The sequence below is a fragment of the Engystomops pustulosus genome, chromosome 3, assembly GCF_040894005.1.
Source record: "Engystomops pustulosus chromosome 3, aEngPut4.maternal, whole genome shotgun sequence".
Classification (NCBI taxonomy): Eukaryota; Metazoa; Chordata; class Amphibia; order Anura; family Leptodactylidae; genus Engystomops; species Engystomops pustulosus.
Genome location: NC_092413.1, coordinates 110,752,680 through 110,773,786, shown reverse-complemented (window position 1 = coordinate 110,773,786; position 21,107 = coordinate 110,752,680). Strand labels below are relative to the sequence as shown.

Sequence of the window (21,107 nt, the reverse complement as noted above, 5' to 3'; positions counted from 1 at the left end):
AAAGTGTAAAAACCTGTAAATCTGCAGTATGGTGCTTCCAGGATCGCTTCAGACTCATTAAAGTTTCAAAATTGATTTAGAAGGAAGGAGGCCATTGATAGCAAATATAAGAAGAGCACAACAGTCACAAAGTCTGGATCTATCAGTAAGTCTCATTGGCTTATAATGATTTACTTTGAAAGTAGATTTCCTTTAATAGATTAGTGTTGTCATACATTCCTAAATTCTATTTTGCTTCTATAGCTTTTTGAAGAGATTTTGATAGAAGATCCAATAATCGTTAGAGAGATATGCATGTCAGCACTGAACTCAGCTGATGAAGATAAAAAGCAAGGGAGAGGAAAGCAAATCCATATCCTGGACACATTCAGCAAGATGCTAGAGCTCATCACTCTGCGTTACAGAATAATTGAGACATCATTAGAAACGGCACTTCTCTCCAGGTCAGACAAATGTAACAAGACATCTCAAGGAGACCTAAAGTTAATGCAGACATCATGAGAAAGATTTATTTATGCAATTATGTACAAGGTCATAATAACACATATTCTTCCAGACTTGCTCTTTTAAAGTATTCTTATTGATTTGTAATAGAAGTAAATCCAACTGCTGTCATTTTGAAGCCCATTGTAAACACATACAGCACACCGAACAAAAATATGCCAGATTAAACATTTACAAAAAGTGCAACCAAGTACAGGCAGTCTCCAACTTAAGAACAACCAACTTACAGACGACACCTAGCTACAAATGGACTTCTCTGACCACTGTGACATCTGAAGAAGTTCTCTAGATGCTTAAGATACACTGATCAACTGTAAGAGCTAGCAAATGCATTTGCCATAAAGATTTATTGTTAATCCTTGTTCTCATGACACCCCAAAATTTGGAAAATCCAAATAGAGACTCTATGAAGTTACAATTACAAAATATAAAAGTTCTGACTTGCATACAAATTTGTGTGTGTAACCCAGGGACTGCCTGCAATGTGATAATGTATATTGAAGTTGTGCAATTTATAGACATTTTGATTGATAAAGTTCCTTGATTTTGTCTTAGAACATATACAAAGTTTGCAGAAGAGATGGGATTTAATCAGTTTCACCTGTACTTAAGGCCAGTTCAGTTTGAATTTGCATCAAACAAGGGTCAAGGGGAACAAAAGCCACCAATGTTCATCACATCTCTCATTGAAGATGACAGCTGTGTGGACAGGTAACTAAAGATCTTAAGCTTGTATTCCACATGCAAGAAATTGAAGGATATTGAAGAACCCCCTAAAACAGACCTTTAATACTGAAGAGCTCCCAGCACAGAACTATAATACTGGAGACCCTGGAGCAGACTTTTAACACTCCAGTATCCCTGAACAGACGTATAATAATAGTGGATTACCCTAGAGCTGTCCTGCAGACCCCTGGAGCAGACATATAAGAATTATGTATCAGATCAGACGTATAATAGTGGAAACCCCCAGAGACAAAAATTTTAAAAAACAAACACTCCAAACTGTCCAGTTGGGTGCTAAATAGGATTAGGGTTCCCACCCCAAGTTTGACCAAAAACAAGAATAATCCAAGCACTCCTTTGAATATAATGCCAAGTGATGCTTTTATTTACATGAAAGATGATCAAAGTCAGTGATGTTCTGGCCAATCACAGGCCTTTGTCAAACAAGGATCGTATGTGTGCAATGGGGTAAAGTTGGCCAGCACAAGGGGAACCAGGTATGGACACTATGGGGCAGATTTATTAAGCTGTCTGAAAGTCAGAATATTTCTAGTTGCCCATGGCAACCAATCATAGCTCCCCTTTAAAATATTCATGATGACTGGTAAAATGAAATCTGAGCTGTGATTGGTTGCCATGGGCAACTAGAAATATTCTGACTTTCAGACAGCTTTATAAATCTCACCTGTCCAGGCTTCCTCCTGCTGCTCTGCCCTGGTTTCTGGCGCTAGCTGTAGTGCCTGCAGCACAGATGACATGTACTAACCATTCAGATCCACTCCCGCTCCAGCTGCTGCACTGCCCCAAGTACAACTGCTGGCACATATAGCCAGCGTCAGAATCCAAGGCAGAGCAATTGAAATTTGGGAGTGGTGACCACTTGTCTAATGTGCTGACTGCTGCCCGGCCTCCTGCACCAATGATTATCGATGACAGCGCTCATTGGGGCACATTTACTTACCCGGTCCAGTCGCGATCCAGCGGCGCGTTCTCTGCTCTGCATTCGGGTCCGGCCGGGATTTATGAATGTAGTTCTTCCGCCGTCCACCAGGTGGCGCTGCTGCGCTGAAAGTCATCTCATCGCGCCGGAATTCACCACCTCGGACCAAGTGAAGGTAAGCGCTCCCCCAGCGACACTTTTCCGGTTTTTAAATGCGGCGGTTTTTCCGAATACGTCGGGTTTTCGTTCGGCCACGCCCCCCGATTTCCGTCGCGCGCATGCCGGCGCCGATGCGCCACAATCCGATCGCGTGCGCCACAATCCCGGGGCAATTCAGGTACAATCGGCGCAAATCGGAAATATTCGCGTAACACGTCGGGAAAACGCGAATCGGGCCTTTAGTAAATGACCCCCATTGTTCTCAGTGGGCACCAGCTTGCTGGTCACAACCCAAGTATTGTTCAGTCCTGATCTAGATTTTTCCTAATTTTCTCAGTGTTAGTAGTATTTACCTGAAAAATATGTTCACATCTGCCCATTTTTCACAAAATATTTAGGAAATGTAAATCAAAATAAGTGTCAGAAAGGCCAAAGCCACAGAATTTTCACCATGAAATGCATTTCAAATTCCACCTTGTGAGCTTACACACGCACATGTATTATGCACAAAGTTTCTATACAGATAACCAGATGGAAAGTCCTGCAGTGCCCTGGACGGATTTAACAGACTGACCATAGTGCAGAGGACCTTGTGCATCATAGTTAAAACTGAAAAACATCATTATAATTACAGTTCAGAACTGACGTCATCATATAATGATGTTTGTGCTTTCTTTTCTTAACTAAGATATTTACCTTCATCACAACTTCTTGCCATTCATGAGGTGGATGACAATCAGATCGGGAAGTTCAGTTTCTTGACAAGAGAAGGGATAATAAAGGTAAGCTGGCCACACAATTAAGATTACAGTGATATGACCACCTGGTTAAGATATGGCATCAGAAGTTTCTGCAACATAAAATTGGAGTGGTTATGGACCCCACTATTGTCAAAAAATTCTCTCCTTTAAAACATTAATACACAATTTATGTATCAGATATATATTTTGACAGTTGTATTTAATATATTTTATATATATATATATATATATATATATATATATATATATTTTTTTTTTTTTTAACAGTTTCATTACACTTCCTAGATGATCACCAATACAGATAACCACAGAACTGTACCTGAGAAATATAATATGACAAATCGAAACCTTCATCTTCCCAATCGAAACCTTGTAATACTCCCGGTATAAGTGACAGCTGGCTGTGCCTGTCACAATACAACAGTGGGAAGCTCTGTTGCATCTAATCAGAATCTAAGAAACAAGTGCAACATCCCCCCCCCCCCCAGGGCCTAGCCTTTTTTTGGCTTGGGAGCTCCCGAATACCAAGGTACCAGAGTGTAATACAAATACATTAAAATTCAAACTAAGGGGGGGGGGGGCATGCAGGTATCCATGGGAGCAAAGATGGAAAATCATCACATTAGATCATATAAAATCACAGTGGGAACATTAGTAAGGGGGCAGGGCTATCAAATTCATAAATACACAATATATTGCACTTTTTGTTCTTGGTACAGTATATAGCCCAGTCACTATGTATATTTAAATTGCTAGTGCAAATGGTTTATTGCCACAATGCCTCAACCTGTGTGTCAAAGTGCTAGTGCATATCAAAACAATTTGGACATATATCTCCACACTTAGGTCAAAGTTCAATCAAAATAACGGAGAGGACATTGCTTACCCCTGGTGTCTAGTATACCCCGAGTATACCACGGACAGGAATCTCCCCAGAAGATGAATAGTAGCAGGATGATGCAGACTCCTGAAGGTGGATGTTTGCTTGGGCCTGGACTCCACACAGGCTCGGTGTGTCAGGACTGCGTGCCACAGACACATGTGCTTCTTATTCCATCCTGAGCAGTAAGAGCTAAGACAGCTAAAAGACCTTGTGAGGTGGCAACCAATTATCCAACAAGCATTTATATCATAATAAAAATGCATCACATTGGTTGCAAGAATTACACATTCCTTCTAAGGCAGACAATTAACAGCTGCATTCCCATTTCCTCCCTAGGTCTATCAGACCTTAGAGAAAACCCTATTGAATGGAGGGAGGTTTGGGTTTGGCAACACTGCATTGGCAGGGGTGTCGCACAAGCTTTGGTCAGGGCAGGCAGCAAACAGACAGCATACAAAATAAGAGCTAAATGTCAAGCTTAAGTTGGGGTTGCCAACATAGCAGGATGCCGAATCTAAATCATAGAAGTAGAACAGGATAAGGGACACAATGCAGACTTCACACACTAACAAAATTCCAAACCTCTACAGGGCACAAAGACCTTTAACACTCTTATGGGGAAAGGTGTATTTTAGGTAAAACCATTTTCAACATTTTCAAAACATACACACAATAGAAAGAAATTGAACAAGCATTATGGATGATAACTAGGAATAAGGAAGGGCGGGGGGGGGGAGGGAAAGGGAAAGGAGAGTGACAAAAAAGAGATGAAGGGAGATCTAATGATACAGAGTGGCAGATCTCAACTCTCAAATCAGGAAGTTATGAATCTTAGTGGAGTCCTGGTGTCCTGGCTATGGGCATGCAGTAACTCAAAGCCATGTGCTAGAAAAGTTTGTTTCTTTTTCTAATCACTGCAACAGAGGTGGTCATATTAAAGGACAGTGATCTTATTTATAAGGGAAAACATGGCTACATTCAAGTTGCCAATATTTGTCAATGTTTAAGGAATGTTTCGCCACCATTTCCCTCATCCACAGAATGTGGTTCAGTTCATGTATGAAGTTGCTCTTTTTAACCAAGGGTATGCATACATGTGGTATATGTGTGTGTATTAGAAGTTAGAAGCCACTCGCCTGGTGGCAGAAATCCACTTACCTGGGATACTACAATGGAGCATGAGCATACCTGGCGAAACAGATAAAATACTATCATACACATTGTGCGCTTTATTATCCAGCTTCTGCTAACAAGTGGAGATTCATTCTCATGTTTATGTACTGTATATGAGATCTCAGTTGTACAGTTATAATGTGAACCTCTCTAATTACATATGAAAAGTCCTACTTAGTACTGTGAATGGTGTTTCCACAAATGTATTATACTAGAATTGGTGGGATTTCTCTTCTTTTCTCCAGTTTAACTCTGTATTTTCTTTCAAGTTACTCAACAAATATGGTGCAGAAAATATGCAAGTCGTGCTTGCTTGTCAAGTAACCCAAAAGAATGCCCTCCTAGCTGCCAACCAGCTTTCTTCATTTTGTTACCTATCATCCTGGAGCTCCCTGGATATGAAGGTTATTAATCATACAAATTTACTACTACTTTGTAACACAGACACACATATATACACATATTTGGGGCACATTTCTAATCAAGTGTAGAAGTTAGAACTAAGACAGTACAAATGAAGGAGAAAGGATACAAAGAGGAGAAAGGATATCTGCATATTCACAGGTAAGATGGTCATTCAACATTAAGATAATCCATCAGAGCTCAGACTAGGCAATATAAAATATAAAAATATAAGAATTTATCTTACCGACAGATACGGAATATAGATCTGACACTATTGGGGAGGACCAATCAGGGACGAATTAAGGGAATCAGTGGCGCTGGGCTGCATAAAATTTGGGATCCCCTTAAATCCCAGAACTTAAAAATTGTTTGCTACAGTAGGGATCACTTAGAAATGCTTCTGAAGGAGAAAAAGGTGTAGAGCAGGTGGCTAGCCAAAACGGCCCACTAAAGATCTGCCATTGGGCTTAATAGAGTACCAGAGGATCCTTCAGTGGGCTCATGTTATAATATAAAAATGATAGAGGGTACCCCATTTTGATCTGCTTTTGGGGTTAATCTCCTGCCATGTCTTACAATGTTTTCAGTTACCCCATTATACGTCAATGTTGATATGTCATGTCTGTTTAATTACAAAGAAACGACCCACAGAATCAATTCCTTTAATAGGCCCACATAAAGTTGAGCCTAGTCTGACCTGCTTTACACCGCCATTAGTCGTCTCACTGTAACTAAGTTTTGGTACATACTGCAATATCTTTAGCCATACCCAATTTCCAGCAAGTCAAACCATTTTCGTATTAAAACATGCCCAGTGTCTTTCCCATTTTGTTTCTTACAACATATCTTCATACAGGCTAATATAGCATTCACATTTGAAATTATAAAGTGCTATTTCAAGCTACAATACCACAGGATAAAAATTGCATTCAAAGATATGTTATGGATGATTTGTTAATGAAATTTAATAAAATATGTGCAGTGTACAGTGGTGGCAAACATGGCACAGGTGCCAAAGGTGGTACTTAGAGCCCTTGCCATTGAACAGATTTGTTTTGTTTTTTTTTGCATTTTCATGTATAATAGGTTGTTTACAACATAATACATAACAAAATGAATATTCCCATTTCGGCATTCATATATAATTTAATTCATCTGCCCGAAATATACAGTTATTCAATTCCCTGTTATTAAAAAATGTACTAGTGTAATTTACCATCACTGTAGCCATGTAGTCCTTTAGAAACCAGATAAGTTGTCCTTAGCCCACCCCCACAATCTCACAGTGGTGGGCAGGTAAGCACTATGAAGGCCTGTCTGACCACCCTCATTTAGAGTTCATCTCCACAGGATGGCTATGGACATGCAGTAACTCAAAGCCATGTGCTAGAAAAGTTTGTTTCTTTTTCTAATCACTGTCTGCAACAGAGGTGGTCATATTAAAGGACAGTGATCTTATTTATAAGGGAAAACATGGCTACATTTAATGTATCTATCTATATATATGTACAAATAAAAATAAAACAAGTGGCACACAATAAACGCATTACTCAGGTGCCAGAGCAGGACCTAACACTATCCATGAATTGAAAGAGCACAAAAAAAAGTCAGCACCCCAGGATTTAAAGTGAAATAAAGCTTGAGGAAGGCTCCAGCCACTATGGGCCAAAATGTTGCGACTTGTGGTAAATAAAGCACAGTAATTTTGTAACTGGAGTGCTGCCTCTTTGTGTTATATATATATATATATATATATATATATATATATAAAGATGAATTAAGGTAAAAGTCAATGCCCAGATGAGAATACCCATTTAAGGACAATTATGTTTCATTATTCAAACATCTCCTTGTGTTTTAGGAGGGAACCTCTGTAACGCAACGACAGTTTAGCTCTTCTGCAAGTGAAAGTAATTCTTCATCTTGGTCTTTAGTTGAATGTCAGATGTCTATTACATCAGTTCCTCATTCTAAAGAGATTCCTGGTGGACCACAGAATCAGTGGTCAAAAAAAAGGTACCTATGCTTCTTCTAAGATTATAAAACGTATAGAAAATTACCCCTACCATCTAACCAGATAAATGCTAACCTCACCACTAAAATATAGTAATGTTTAAGGACACAACTCTTTTACATTTTTTTAGTTTCCTTTACTGTATAGTGGACCTGAACTGGAATAGTACCTGAACAGATTTTTCTAATTTTCATGGGTCCGCTCACCACTAGTTTCTATTATTTCCGCCACACCTTTCAAAAACCAAAACTATTTTATTTTTATGTTTACAGAGCTGTATTATGGCTTACACAAATACTTACGCAATCTACTGCGAAACTGGGAAAAAAATTAAACTGTGGTGTAGTTGCTGAAAAAAGCAGCCCAGCGATTCTTTTACACATTCTTGTAATTTTTTTTGGTCAGTACCATAATGGAGATACCAAATGTTTATAAGTCTGTTGCATTTTAATAAATAAAAAAAAGACATTTCTGACCCCCGTAACTTTTTTTTTTTTTTTTTTACATTTTATTTCTTCACTTTTTTGTATGAAGCTTTGTTTGATGCCCTTTTGGGAACTGTTTGGCTTTTTAATTCGTTTTTTGATAGGTGGCAAATGGTGAAAAAGTGTCAAAGCATTTATTGCATGAAATAATTATTTTTAGATTATTTCATATATTTTGGGATGCAGGGATATGTAATATGTTCCCTTTTTTGAAAAAAAATGTAATAGTTTTGTGCATTCTAGTAAGAGGGAAGTGATTTATATTTTTATTTAGTTATTAATTTTTTAATTTAAACTTTTTAAACCTTTTTTAGCTCATTTTTTCATACAATATTCAAAAATACAATTGTATATTATCATAATATTATAACTTTGATACTACAACAGCAGGCTGTTAGTCATCGCATGAAAACCATGACAGCACAGGTGGGGCGGATCTGGAGGGAAGGTGACGATCGAGAACAAGATAATCCAATCGCGTCATTTAAAGGGTTATCCAGACTGATTGTGTTTGCTGTATAATAAATAGAACTAATTCAATTTATTTGTGTCTTCTTTATTCTAGATTCCCTGACGCATTTGTATCAATTCAGTTAGAAAAAGTAGGTCCTCGGGATACAATGCTTAATACATTTCTTCAAAAGAAACAAGCCATGGGGACAGCTATGAGAAATCCTGTAAGAATCTACCATTTTTGTTAAAATAACGTGGGCATTTTTTTAATGTGGTGTCATTATTTATCTTGTTAAAACCTTCTGGGGGCAGGCACATGGGAGACACAATACAGCATAATATAGTACAAGTTGAGTATGTTTTATAGGAGCTGAAATTAATATGAGTAGTTAGTGAAATATTATACATTATGGAAAGTAACAGAATAAGGCCTAAGGCTGCTATCAAACACAGGAAAGCTATGCCAGGGCTGGGACCCTTGAAGCCAGGCCGTACATACAGCAAAAGATAGAGCATGCTCTATCTTTTTTCCAACGAAGGCACAGTATGGGGGCACACATGTTTATTCACAAAGCACTACTATGGTGGCCATATGCTAGTTGCTGTTCATATTGCTACGGTCGGCATATATGTGTGTTTGTGAAGGAGGCCTTAGTCTAGTTTCTGATGACACTTGTGAGGGGCACTAGGCTCATACACAGGCCTGTGAAAACCACAACTGTTTATACAAGCCAATAGAAATAGATAAGGGTTAGAGGTGAGCAGGATTGAGTTGAGTTAGTATATGGGTTTTGGGTGTTTCCCACTCGACCCAGACAATTTGCTGGATTATCTGCACCCAAATATGACTGGGTCGCGCGGAATACACTGGAAAACTGGAAATCTCTAATATGGATGGCTGTCATGTATTTTGCTATGGAATAGAGGACCACCAATCACTTTGAACTTTGAACATATTGGAGTGCTGATCTTTTTCTTTAAACATACTAATTGGAGGATCTGAGGTCTGGTGCTGTTGAGCTTGCCCCTGCTGAAAACTACCTCTGTGTGCTGTTGGGATTTGCTGTTGGGATTTCGTTTTTTAATATGGATGTGAGCTAGCTGCAAAAAAACACGCCTAGTCAGGATGAAAAATACTTTTGTGTGAAAGAGTTCTAAGACCCAGCATTAATGGGTTTGAAATGCATACTTTTTAATACAAGAAGATTCCTGTATACCATTATCAAACACAATACTTCTCAGCTGTGCCAATGCAGCTTTCACCTTCCAGGAACTTTTCCCACAAATGAAAAGGATAGAAGAGTGCAGAGCAGAGTATTACATCTTGTACATCCCATTGCTGTATTTTTTTTATCCCACTACTTTGTCTATGCAATATATTTCTCTTTTCCTACAGGATACATTTGCGGATTTGACAATGCCCATTTTTCTTCTCCCTCTTTCTAATGACATATTTTTCTGTCCGTGCTGTCATCCATCTGTCTAAGTGTCACAGGCCCGTTACAGAATCAGGATCAATGGTCTCCAAACAAATATCCATCTCAATGCCGCTGAATCAAACAAATGCAGTTTATAGCTATAGACAGGAAAAATAAATGTGTGCTTTCTTTTAATTCTAATCTGCTTTATATTCATATCCTCCCTAGACAGTTTCCATGGCACTTTTAGATTTTAGGGAAGTGACCTTTAAAAATCAGAAATGTACTCGCTAGCACTACGTACAGCAAGCGATGTTCATGGGAGAATTTTTAAAATGTGTGTTAGCTGTTAACAAGTAGTTCCTGAACTTTATGTATAATGAACAAGTTTTAGATCACTGGATATCTTTGACCTATATTGTAGAGAATTTACACATTGTGCGTGGTGACAATACTTCTTACCACAGTCTTTCCTAAGTAGATAATTTTTACTATGTACATTGCTTTAAATTTTTACACAACAATATGACAATGGTAAAATGCTCTTGTATTATAGGAGGGTGTGGAAAAACTAAAAAGAGAGCTTTTAATGGACTACAGCCAGAAGTGAGTTTTTTTTTAAATGTGAGAACTTGTTATCTGTGGAAAACAAATTGTACTTTCTGGTGGCACCATTTAATATTCTGTGCAATGTGCAGTACTAGAAATCTGTAAAAAAAAAAATGGCAAATGTGTTGATTTTTTATGTTTTGATGGTCTTTATTGTGCTTTCCAAAGAGTCAGTACAATCATGGAGATAATAAATTGATATAGTAATATGTCTAAATACCTTTACATTTTTTTTCAACTTTGCAAATAAGAGTCTTTGTGTTACAATATTCTGAAAATGTTGCTTTATATACTGTAACTAGCTGTGTATGGTGTAATTTTTTGCAGAACAAGCTAATGTTTTCATTGATAACATTTTGGGAACTTTACAATCTCTTGATCATTTTTATGGGTAGTGAATATGGTGTTAACTTAATAAGATTTTCTAAAATTATTTTGGGAAGGAAAGAAATATAATTTTATTTATATGTATGTATGTATGTACTAAGGAAAGGGGGATGGTTAGAATTTTTTTTTTTACTTTTTTAATACATTTTGTTTAAAAAATTTTCAGGTAGGCTTAACATGCATACAATAAGATTTTGCAATAAGATTTTGCAATTCCTCTCTAAGGCTGCATATAGAAAGATAGCTCTAAGTCACTGATAGGACAAAGTACTTGACTTAGATCAGGACCAATTCTAGCAATTTTGCTGCCTAAGGCAAAAATTTAGATGCAAACCCCCCCACCCCGCCAGCCCTCTATACCCTGATCCCCTGCTGTATTTGGCCCAATTAGTTTACAGACAAAATTAGCTTCTACAACCTGATCCCTGATCAGAACATGCTGATAACATAGCCCCAAATGCTCACAGCCTTCCGTGACCTAAACTACGCATTTTTAAACCTAGTAGGTCAGTCAGTGACAAAGGCATTAGTGCCATCTACAGTAGTACCTTATAAGTGATGACTTGACATGGTTTATCACTGTTGAATTCATCACCAGATGTCTTTATCTGCATGCAGCACATTTTTTCAAACTGCAGATGAAAAATACCACAGTCACTTGCAGTATAATGTCACTGGAATAACAACACTGGGGCACATTTACTTACCTGTTCGATGAAGTTTCCCGAAAGTGCATTGTCTGACGATAATGCACTGTGCCGCGATTCACTAAGACCGTACACCCGATATTGTCCATGTATCTCTTCTCCACTCAGGTCCCACAGAGTTCACCTTCTTCTTCATGGTGTATGTAAGTGCATTGTCTTGTGACACAATTTGAAAGTTAAATCCCGCGCTCAGTCCGAATCAGTCAGATCGTCCGCCGACACGCCCCACAATTTCTGTCGTATGAAAGACCGCGCAGCTGCGCCAAAATCCGATCATGTGCAACATGATGCCACCACAGACCCACGTTAAATACATGTCACAGCCATGCAAAACTCAAAACGTCAGAAAGTGCGATGAATGTGCGTGCACGGACCCCACTGTGTTCCTAACTAATATATACCCCTCACAAAACAACTGACCACAATGTGACCCACATATGAAACATCTTATATAAAATACCCTAAATAAATGACACATACACAACTACAGTTGCTAAACTGATTACATACAGCAATCCCTAATTAATATAGCACCACCTAAGGCAGGGTTCACATGAACCAAACACATATATATGTGTGTGTATATATATATATATGCTATTTATATGAGTAAAACCATGTGTTTTGCCTTTTTGTCCTTTAACATTAGTAATCATTTATAAAAAAAAAAATACAACACATGCTATTACTTACAAAATACATATGCGTTTGGTGATGCATTTGCAATACATTTTAAAAGAAGATGCAAATACAACATGTGAACATAGCGTCAATAATATAATGGGGCTTATTTACTAAGGGTCCGTGCCCACACTTTCGGCAGATTATCCGACGTTTTCGCGCTTTGCACGGCTGTGACAGGTACCACACTGGCTTTCATGTGACAGAAATCAGGGGGCATGCCGTCTGACAATCCGACTGATTCCGACTGAGAGCGGGATTTAACTTGCAAATTGCAAGAACAAGCACTTACATGCATCAGGAAGAAGGTAAACTCTGGCAGACCTGATCGGGGAAGCGACACATACAGGATATCGGGTGCACTATATTGTGCATCGTGGCACAGTTCATTATCATCGGACAATGCACTTTCTGTGAACTCCTCCAGACGGGTAAGTAAATGTGCCCAATTGTGTTCTCTAATTATTTAACACCACCCATTATTATTCATTTACATACAGCACATTCCTACTTTGTATCCACACCCCTGATTTTATACCCGACTAATTAAAAGCCTTAAAATACATTCCCCGACATGCAGTCGCCCTTACATACCCCACAGTTTAATTTGTATGGGGTCCCCTTATAGCTTAAGTATAAACCAACTCCCATATTTAAAATATATAGACCCCCAAAGATTAGTTATATACAGCACCCCATAGTTTTATCAGATATAGTATCCCCATTGTTTTATTATATATGCCCCTATATAACATATGGCCAGTGACACAGCGTCTTCAGTGCAGAGACTCAGCCTGTAGTGATGACAGCACACCGGGCTGTGTCATACAGAGCAACAGACCAGTGCAGTTGGACGTGTCTGCATTGCTTTGCTCGGCACATCAGTTGCATCTGGCTGGTATAGATGCAGATGCAAAAGATTTTTCTGATAATACAGACTTGTCAGCGTTTGGCAAGATGGTACTTCAGGAAATCTGCCCCTATTTGATCTCTCATATGCCGCATGAAAATGCCAGATGTGGCCCTGACTTAAAGGACATCTACCATAAGATTACACAATGGTAGATAATTACAACCCCCCCACCCCCCCGTCTCGTCCCAGGGTGCACTGATCTTCTTTTAGTATTACTTGCAGTGGCCACACCTAAAATATGCAAATACATTATAAAATATGCAAATGAGCAATCATGCTCTGCAGAGCACCACAGTGCTCCATCGCTATATAATTTATTCATGCGCCCGGCCCTACATAGTATACAGAGAGCCGGTGACAGAACTGTCAAAAAAGTGCGAGAACAACATTGCCAGTACTGCCTGGAGGGAAGATTTTCAGAGAAAGAGAACTGGCTTTCTGTACACTATGTAGATGGACCAAATAGGGCTGGGAGTGTGAATATATTATATAGTGGGGGAGCACAGTTTGCTCATTTGCATATTTTATAAAGTTATGTTTCACCCTGGGGCGAGATGGGAAGTTGAGTTGTACTTATCTACCATCAGCTAATCTAATAGTAGATGTCCTTTATATTTAGAAAGACCAGAGTATAAATGAGTAAATGAGATGGTTTACTTAGTATTTTCCCAGTAAACTATATAACAATCTGCTTAGCTCCTCAGTATCAACCACAAGCAGACTGTATATATCACTTCATTTCACAGTTTCACTTTAAAAGCCATTTTTTGTACTTCTAAAACGGACACAAATACATCCCAGGGTCAACATGTGCAAAGAGTTTGTATGTTCTCTCCGTGTTTTCGTGGGTTTCATCCGGGTCCTCCGCTTTCCTCCCACAATCCAAAACATAGGTTGATTAGATTGTGGGCCCCACTGGGGATAGTGACCGATTTGGAAAGCTCCGTGTAGTGCTGCATAATCTGTGTGCGCTATAAAAATAAAGAATTATTATTATTATTACACTGCTAATATCCTCTTAAAGGTAACTGTTTTGAAATATTTAACATTGTGCATTTGTATCTGCATTCTTTATATTCATGATCACATTCTTTAATATTTAGGTTAAGCAGAGGTTTAACTACTTACTCACTTCGTGGACAGATCATCGCTTACTGTCACAGCTTAAAACAGCTTCTGGAAGAGTTTCCACTCATTTGTAAAACATATTTCATCATAGGGCAACCTCAGGAGAAAAAAACAATCATTAAAGAGGCCCCTCAAGCAGATCCCCGGTATGTGGATGCCTATGCTGTGAGAGATTTTATTGCCTAAACTTCACTTACATGTCCCTGATGTAATTCTGTAATCGATGATGTTGGCCCTCTAATATTCTGTGTAGTCTAAACACTAGTGTACTGAGGAAATTCTGACAGCCCCTTACCTCTGCTGATCATGATTTAGTGTAGGTTTTTATTTTTTTTATATATCATCTACAGTTCATAATCTTTGTTATGTCTCTGTTAGTTTCATCCAATTAAAACATACATATAAAAAGATTCATAGTTATTACAGTGACCTCAAAGAGGTAAAATATTTAAAACATGGTAATAAATTGGGCAAAATACTGTCTAACTTAGCAAAAGTAATTAAAGGAAATACTCCAATAACAGCAATAAAGGACTCATTGGAAGAAATAGTAAAGGATGCACTCATATTCGTGTCCCATAATTGAAAAAGTTCAAAAGTTCAAAAAAACTCAAAATAGAATGTTTTCAAATAAAAAATAAACTAATGAATTCATTAAAAAATTATTTTTTATCCTTTGTGAATGTGTAAATTTTAGAGCTAAATGAACATACTACTGACAAAATTGGACCATTCTAAATTTTACCTCCATTTTGTTTTAATTACTATGAAGATCTCAGAGGGATAACAATCTTCCTAAAAGCTGATGATGATATGTGGAGGAGTGCAGATTTGAAAACGGAATGATGTATAGGGGATTTCTAATAATATATATTTCAAGGCTCATTAAAACAAAAATGATCCATGAAAAAGACAATTCTCTTATCTCCTTGATAAAAGGGAAACCTATGTTCAATTTGTAAATAAAATATCCAGACATTTTAAAAATTATGAAAACATAAAGCAGACATATGCGAAATGTTGGTTAGTAACTAAATTGGTTGATAAAACTATCTATCTTAAAACGGTATAATTTCACATTTTGGAAATGGCAAATGTTTAAAAAAATGTTTTACCTTTTTAACATTTTTTTAAAATAAATAAACGCAAAACTTAGCACCCAAAATGTACAACTAGCACAAAGTACAACATATTACAACAAAACATTCTCAAAATCACTTTGGTAAGTTAAAGTGTTCAAAAGTTATATATATAAAGCGGTGCATGTAACATTACAAAAAATGGGGATGAGCCCTAAGCTCAAGACAGCACAAAAGACCAGAGAGGGTGGGAGGGGGAGATGGGAAGGAGAGAAATCATACAATGATGGAAAAGGTTATATCTAAGACAATGAAAATATTTGTGCGTTGTTTTATGTATTAATGTCATCTACAATTAAAAACAATAAAAAAACATACATGTTATGACTTTGGTTCTGCAGAACATTTCAGGAACGCCCACACACCTTACTGTCACAAGATGGACAAATCTTTGTTAATCTTTGGTATATCCCTCACTCATCTGAAGTACTTTCTATGTTTAAGATGCTCCCAGAAAAGGTATGTTGAAATAACGCCTGATGTTACCATGCCTTTGTCATAAAATTTTTTTCTCTGTTATCGAAGAAGTAGACCGTATCCATAAGATGCGTGGCTCTCATGTTCAAAGCTTTCATATATTAGCAGTTGAACATGCTAAAAATGAATCACTTCAAGTTACAGCTCTTTGCTTGAGGCTTCACTACTTAAATATTCTGATGACAATACACCCTAGTATTATTTTAATGATAGCTGTGTAGAAATGTATAAAGTATGTCTGTTTTTTGGGGTTCATGAAATATATACATGTGCGTGTATACACTACACCAAGCAGAAAAATAAAAGAGTATTGACAACAAAATATCAGTATTGCTGATTTTTCACTGTATATGCAAATACACATCTTTCCACAGAAGCTTTTCCATGCATAGAATTATAAACATTGTCCCAGATTTATCACACTGGCCATGCCAGTTTATTGGGGAACTTTGCACATAAATGTTTTGCCCGTTGCGACAGTCAGCAGGCCGGATGCAGGAACCGCTCTTATGTGAGGTGGCAGCTGGGGGGTTAACACAGCACCGTATAGCACCTGAGGTAACAAAACCATCTCAATAATTCCAATTCTTTCTCCTTTACTAAGGGGTATCTTATTACAAATTAGTATTTCGTGTCCTAATGTTTCCACCAAGGGGGCTAGATTCAATTTGGGATAGTCTCCAACAACAGTACTATCTTGTATACTTAAGTATTCAAAGACTCCATTCGAGTCAACTGAATTCCATGTTAGTAATCTCTGTAAGCTCATCAATTTGACAAATGGTAGATCTTTTTCCAATTTATTTGAAGCCCTGACTCACTCATGTGGACAGACACAAAGGTGTACTTTGGGACACTACATAAATACACGTGCAAATCGCAGTGTTAGTATAGTGTTCGCGCTAAAGGGGCATTCTGGTGCAGATTCACACCGGCTCCACATTTATGTCAGTTTTGTGGAGCACGCCCCTTAAAAACTGCTGCGCTCAGTTTAAGCGCTGTCGATGCATGCAGGGTGCGCTGGATTATTAAAGACCATCGGTGTGTTGGTCTTCAATAATCTGATGAATTTTGCACATTAGTGAGACATGAAATGCCCAGCAGCCTCCCCTCACAAATGAAATGCCCTGCAGCATTCCCTCACTAATGAAATGTCCCGCAGCTTCTTTCCACTAATGAAATTCCCTGCAGTCTTTCCTCGCTAATGACATTCCCAGCACCAAGCCCTCACTTATGTAATGCCGAGCAGCCTCCTCTCACAAAAAAAAATACCCAGCAGCCTCCCCTCACTAAAGAAATGCCTAGCAGCCTCCCTTCACTAATGGATCACTGGAGATAAGTCCTAAGTACTTATATGAGCTGATTGGGGCTTTTGAGCACAAAGAATGTACTCCACTACAAGACTTGATAAATCCACAGCTATGTCTTCAAAAGCTTGCATATCCAGTTTTGTAAAACGTTGAACCTCATCTATGATATATAAACTTGTTGCTTAATGTAACTTTGAACTGGTGGCATGGTCCAATCAACTGTTCAATGACTTACATCTTTTTACAATAAACCTCTTTAATCAACTTGTAGGTTATCAAATTCTAATGCTGTAAATTTCATATCCAATATATGGTACACTTCTACCCAATACCGGTAGAAAAAAAATTACTTTGTAACTAAAAGGGTCAGTAATACTGACTTATATAGCAGCAACATTTTTCATGTTGTACAAGATAAATAGTCCCATTATGCAGGGTTAGGGAATGGACAAGAGATACAAACATAGTCAGTGGACTCTGAAACTAAATATGTTCCAAGCTGCCTATTTGCCTGGCCCAACCTAGGCAGCGAGTAAACAACTTGCTGACGGTCCCTTCCTCCACCAAAGGCAAACACCGTGACAAAGATCAGGTAATACAAACATAGAGGTGTCAAATACTGGTCAAAGCCAAGAGAACAAACACGGTACAAAATAAGTAAGCAAATGGATAGTCAGAATATAAGTAAGTAGTCAAAGATACCATGATACAGAATCACAGAATACACCACTATTTTACTAAGTACTGTAGTTGGCAAAGAGTACTGATTTCTAAAGACCTTATAAGAAAATATAAAGAGCCTGTCTAAAAAGGTGATACCTTACGGAAAGAGGATGACGCCAGTACAGGTGTTACAAGTATGCCATGATTTCTGATTTCCAAAGATATAAATTTGTCATGGCATTATATGTTCTGTCGTAAATACTTAGGTATGGTTTTTTTTTTTTGCCTTTCATAACTTTTTTTTATACATTCTACTCCATAATATTTTTCAAGTGTTATGGTAATACATTGTTATATTTGCTTCTTATTGTCAGTTATTTGTTGTCAGTTATATGTTACTGTTACTGTACAAACAACTTGTTCCCTTTAATTTTGCAGGCCGCCTACCAGGCATTGTATCAGACTCTACAAATCATAGCTGCTTTACATGACATTGTTTCATATATATTAAGTTTCGCTCAGCTGGGAAATTCATGCAGTGGATTTGGCAGTGTAATAAACAAGGAATTAGCAGCTGACTGGGGAGGCACTGAAGGAATAGGTAAAATATGTTGAAATCCCGTGAGGTATAAATTAATTGTTTCCCAGACCATTTATACAAAAAATTGCAATACTCACTGGAATTAACATTGTTTTTATCAAACACCTGGTATCTGTCCTAGGTTAAACAAATATTTTTCTGTGGAAAAGTATCTTTAATTGGTTACAATAAAAATATTGTCAAAGAAATATATCATCAAAATCAGGCATAATAAGCCAGGAACACTTACTTGTAGATCATTGCTCTGTGACTGTGGTAAATTTCTTATATTTGTTATCCATTTCGTCCTTCCTTCTAAATCAACTTTCAAAATTATGCCATGAGCATGAGGGGCTACCCAAGCCCCTCTGTGATCTATCTTTACAGGTTGTTACACCAGAATGGTCTTTGGGGTGGGGGTGTACCACAGCCCCTCCATGCTCTGGCTGCTGTCTTCTCCTTATCCTGCACCCTTGGAACTCCCCTCTTCCTGCTGTAATCTCAGAGCATCAGAGGAAATTTAAGCACACAATGGTTGGAGGGGAGAAGTGCTCCTGCACAGTGTAACAGCCTGTGAAGCTGCAGCATGGTTAGCCCCCCAGAGCCATTCTGGATGTTGGAATTCAATGGTAGATTTCAGTTAATATAACATCTTTGTACTCCTTACAGGAGCTGAGCTGCAAGACATCCAAAAGTTAATAGATAGTCTCCAGAACCCTTTGGAGCCAAAAGATGTAGCTGCTTTGTTACTGCTACGACGTGAAGTTATGATCCTGCAGTTTGATGCAGCTGTGCGCTATTTGATTCGGTAATGTAGCATGATTATCAGGTGTCAAAATGGAAACACATCTCCTGCTTTTGATATTAAAGTGTAACTATAAAGCTGTAGTGATTTTACCAAATTATTATATGTGATTCCCCCTTTGAAAACCAACAGAATGATGCCTACTCTGTGCTGCTCGTCCTTTTATTTTCAAAGTTATGACATTTTCTGTTATGAAAGTTTTTGACAAAAATCTCTCTCACGCGAGTTGAAGTTGGCGGAGACTAATATCTTTCAGTCTGACCTCTGGCTGTGGCCAGCTAGGTTGCCCACAGATCCCATGATGCCTTGTGTTCTCTCTCAAAGTAATGTAGCATTAAATCCATTTAGTTTCCCACATGTAAATTCACTGTACACTGCCCAGTGTATTCTTAGGATGTATAGGGTAATAGCCTGGCAGCTTCCATCACATGGAGGAGCAGGGGACATGTAATAAGTGGTAGAAATAATAAGTAACCCAGTTACATGCTGTGTTAGCACTAAGGGTTAATAGCCTATCTGCACAGAGCTGATACTGCTGATGACAAGGGAAGGGAGCAGCACCAGGTGCAAAAAGAGAAACTTCTGTAGAATCACAGACTGGGATCGAGGAACTGAGGAACAGGGAGATCTTGTACCTCACTATTATGTGCAGGAGACATCTGCATATACAGTCATATGAAAACGTTTGGGCACCCCTATTAATCTTAATAATTTTTAGTTATCAAAATGTGGGTTTTTGCAACAGCTATTTGTACACAGTAATCTTTCAGGACTGAAATGAGGTTTATTGTACTAACAGAAAATGTGCAATATGCATTAAAACAAAATTTGACAAGTGCAAAAGTATGGATACCCTTATCATTTGCCTGATTTGAATACTCCTAACTACTTTTTACTGAGTTACTGAAGCACTAAATTGGTTTGGTAACCTCATTGAGCTTTGAACTTCATAGCCAGGTGTATCCAATCATGATAAAAGGTATTTAAGGTGGCCACTTGCAAGTTGTTCTCCTATTTAAATCTCCTCTTAGGAGTGGCATCATGGGCTCCTCAAAACTACTCTCAAATTATCTGAAAACAAAGATTGTTCAACATAGTTGTTCAGGGGAAGGATACAAAAAGTTGTCTCAGAGATTTAACCTGTCAGTTTCCACTGTGAGGAACATAGTAAAGAAATGGAAGACCACAGGGACAGTTCTTGTTAAGTCCAGAAGTGGCAGGCTAAGAAAAATATCAGAAAGGCATAGAAGAAGAATGGTGAGAACAGTCAAGGACAATCCACAGACCACCTCCAAAGACCTGCAGCATCATCTTGCATCGGTCAACAATGCAGAGCACTTTGCACAAGGAGAAGCTGTATGGGAAAGTGATGCGAAAGAAGCCGTTTCTGTAAGCACACCACAAACAAAGTCGCCTGAGGTATGCAAAAGCCCATTTGGACAAGCCAGTTTCATTTTGGAAGAAGGTCCTGTGGACTGATGAAGCAAAGATTGAGTTGTTTGGTCATACAAAAAGGCGTTATGCATGGCGGCCAAAAAACACAGCATTCCAAGAAAAACACTTGCTACCCACTGTAAAATTTGGTGGAGGTCCCATCATGCTTTGGGGCTGTGTGGCCAATGCCGGCACTGGGAATCTTGTTAAAGTTGAGGGTTGCATGGATTCCTCTCAATATCAGCAGATTCTTGAGAATAATGTTCAAGAATCAGTGACGAAGTTGAAGTTACTTTGGGGATGGATATTTCAGCAAGACAATGATCCAAATCACTGCTCCAAATCAACCCAGG

At 38.2% G+C, this 21,107-nt stretch overlaps 1 protein-coding gene across 4 annotated transcripts in view; it reads left to right on the top strand.

Annotated features, from left to right (window-relative positions):
- The window catches only part of LOC140121781 (uncharacterized), a 106,189-nt gene that overhangs the window by 42,934 nt on the left and 42,148 nt on the right, over window positions 1-21,107 (top strand). For all 4 annotated transcript variants that reach the window (XM_072141814.1, XM_072141813.1, XM_072141815.1 and 1 more), the window contains 11 exons: window positions 244-443; window positions 1,060-1,215; window positions 3,018-3,111; window positions 5,416-5,550; window positions 7,413-7,567; window positions 8,616-8,727; window positions 10,478-10,527; window positions 14,322-14,492; window positions 15,827-15,944; window positions 18,374-18,536; window positions 19,185-19,323. In XM_072141814.1, the coding sequence (XP_071997915.1) occupies window positions 244-443; window positions 1,060-1,215; window positions 3,018-3,111; window positions 5,416-5,550; window positions 7,413-7,567; window positions 8,616-8,727; window positions 10,478-10,527; window positions 14,322-14,492; window positions 15,827-15,944; window positions 18,374-18,536; window positions 19,185-19,323 (1,493 nt within the window). The remainder of the gene's footprint in view (window positions 1-243; window positions 444-1,059; window positions 1,216-3,017; window positions 3,112-5,415; window positions 5,551-7,412; window positions 7,568-8,615; window positions 8,728-10,477; window positions 10,528-14,321; window positions 14,493-15,826; window positions 15,945-18,373; window positions 18,537-19,184; window positions 19,324-21,107) is intronic.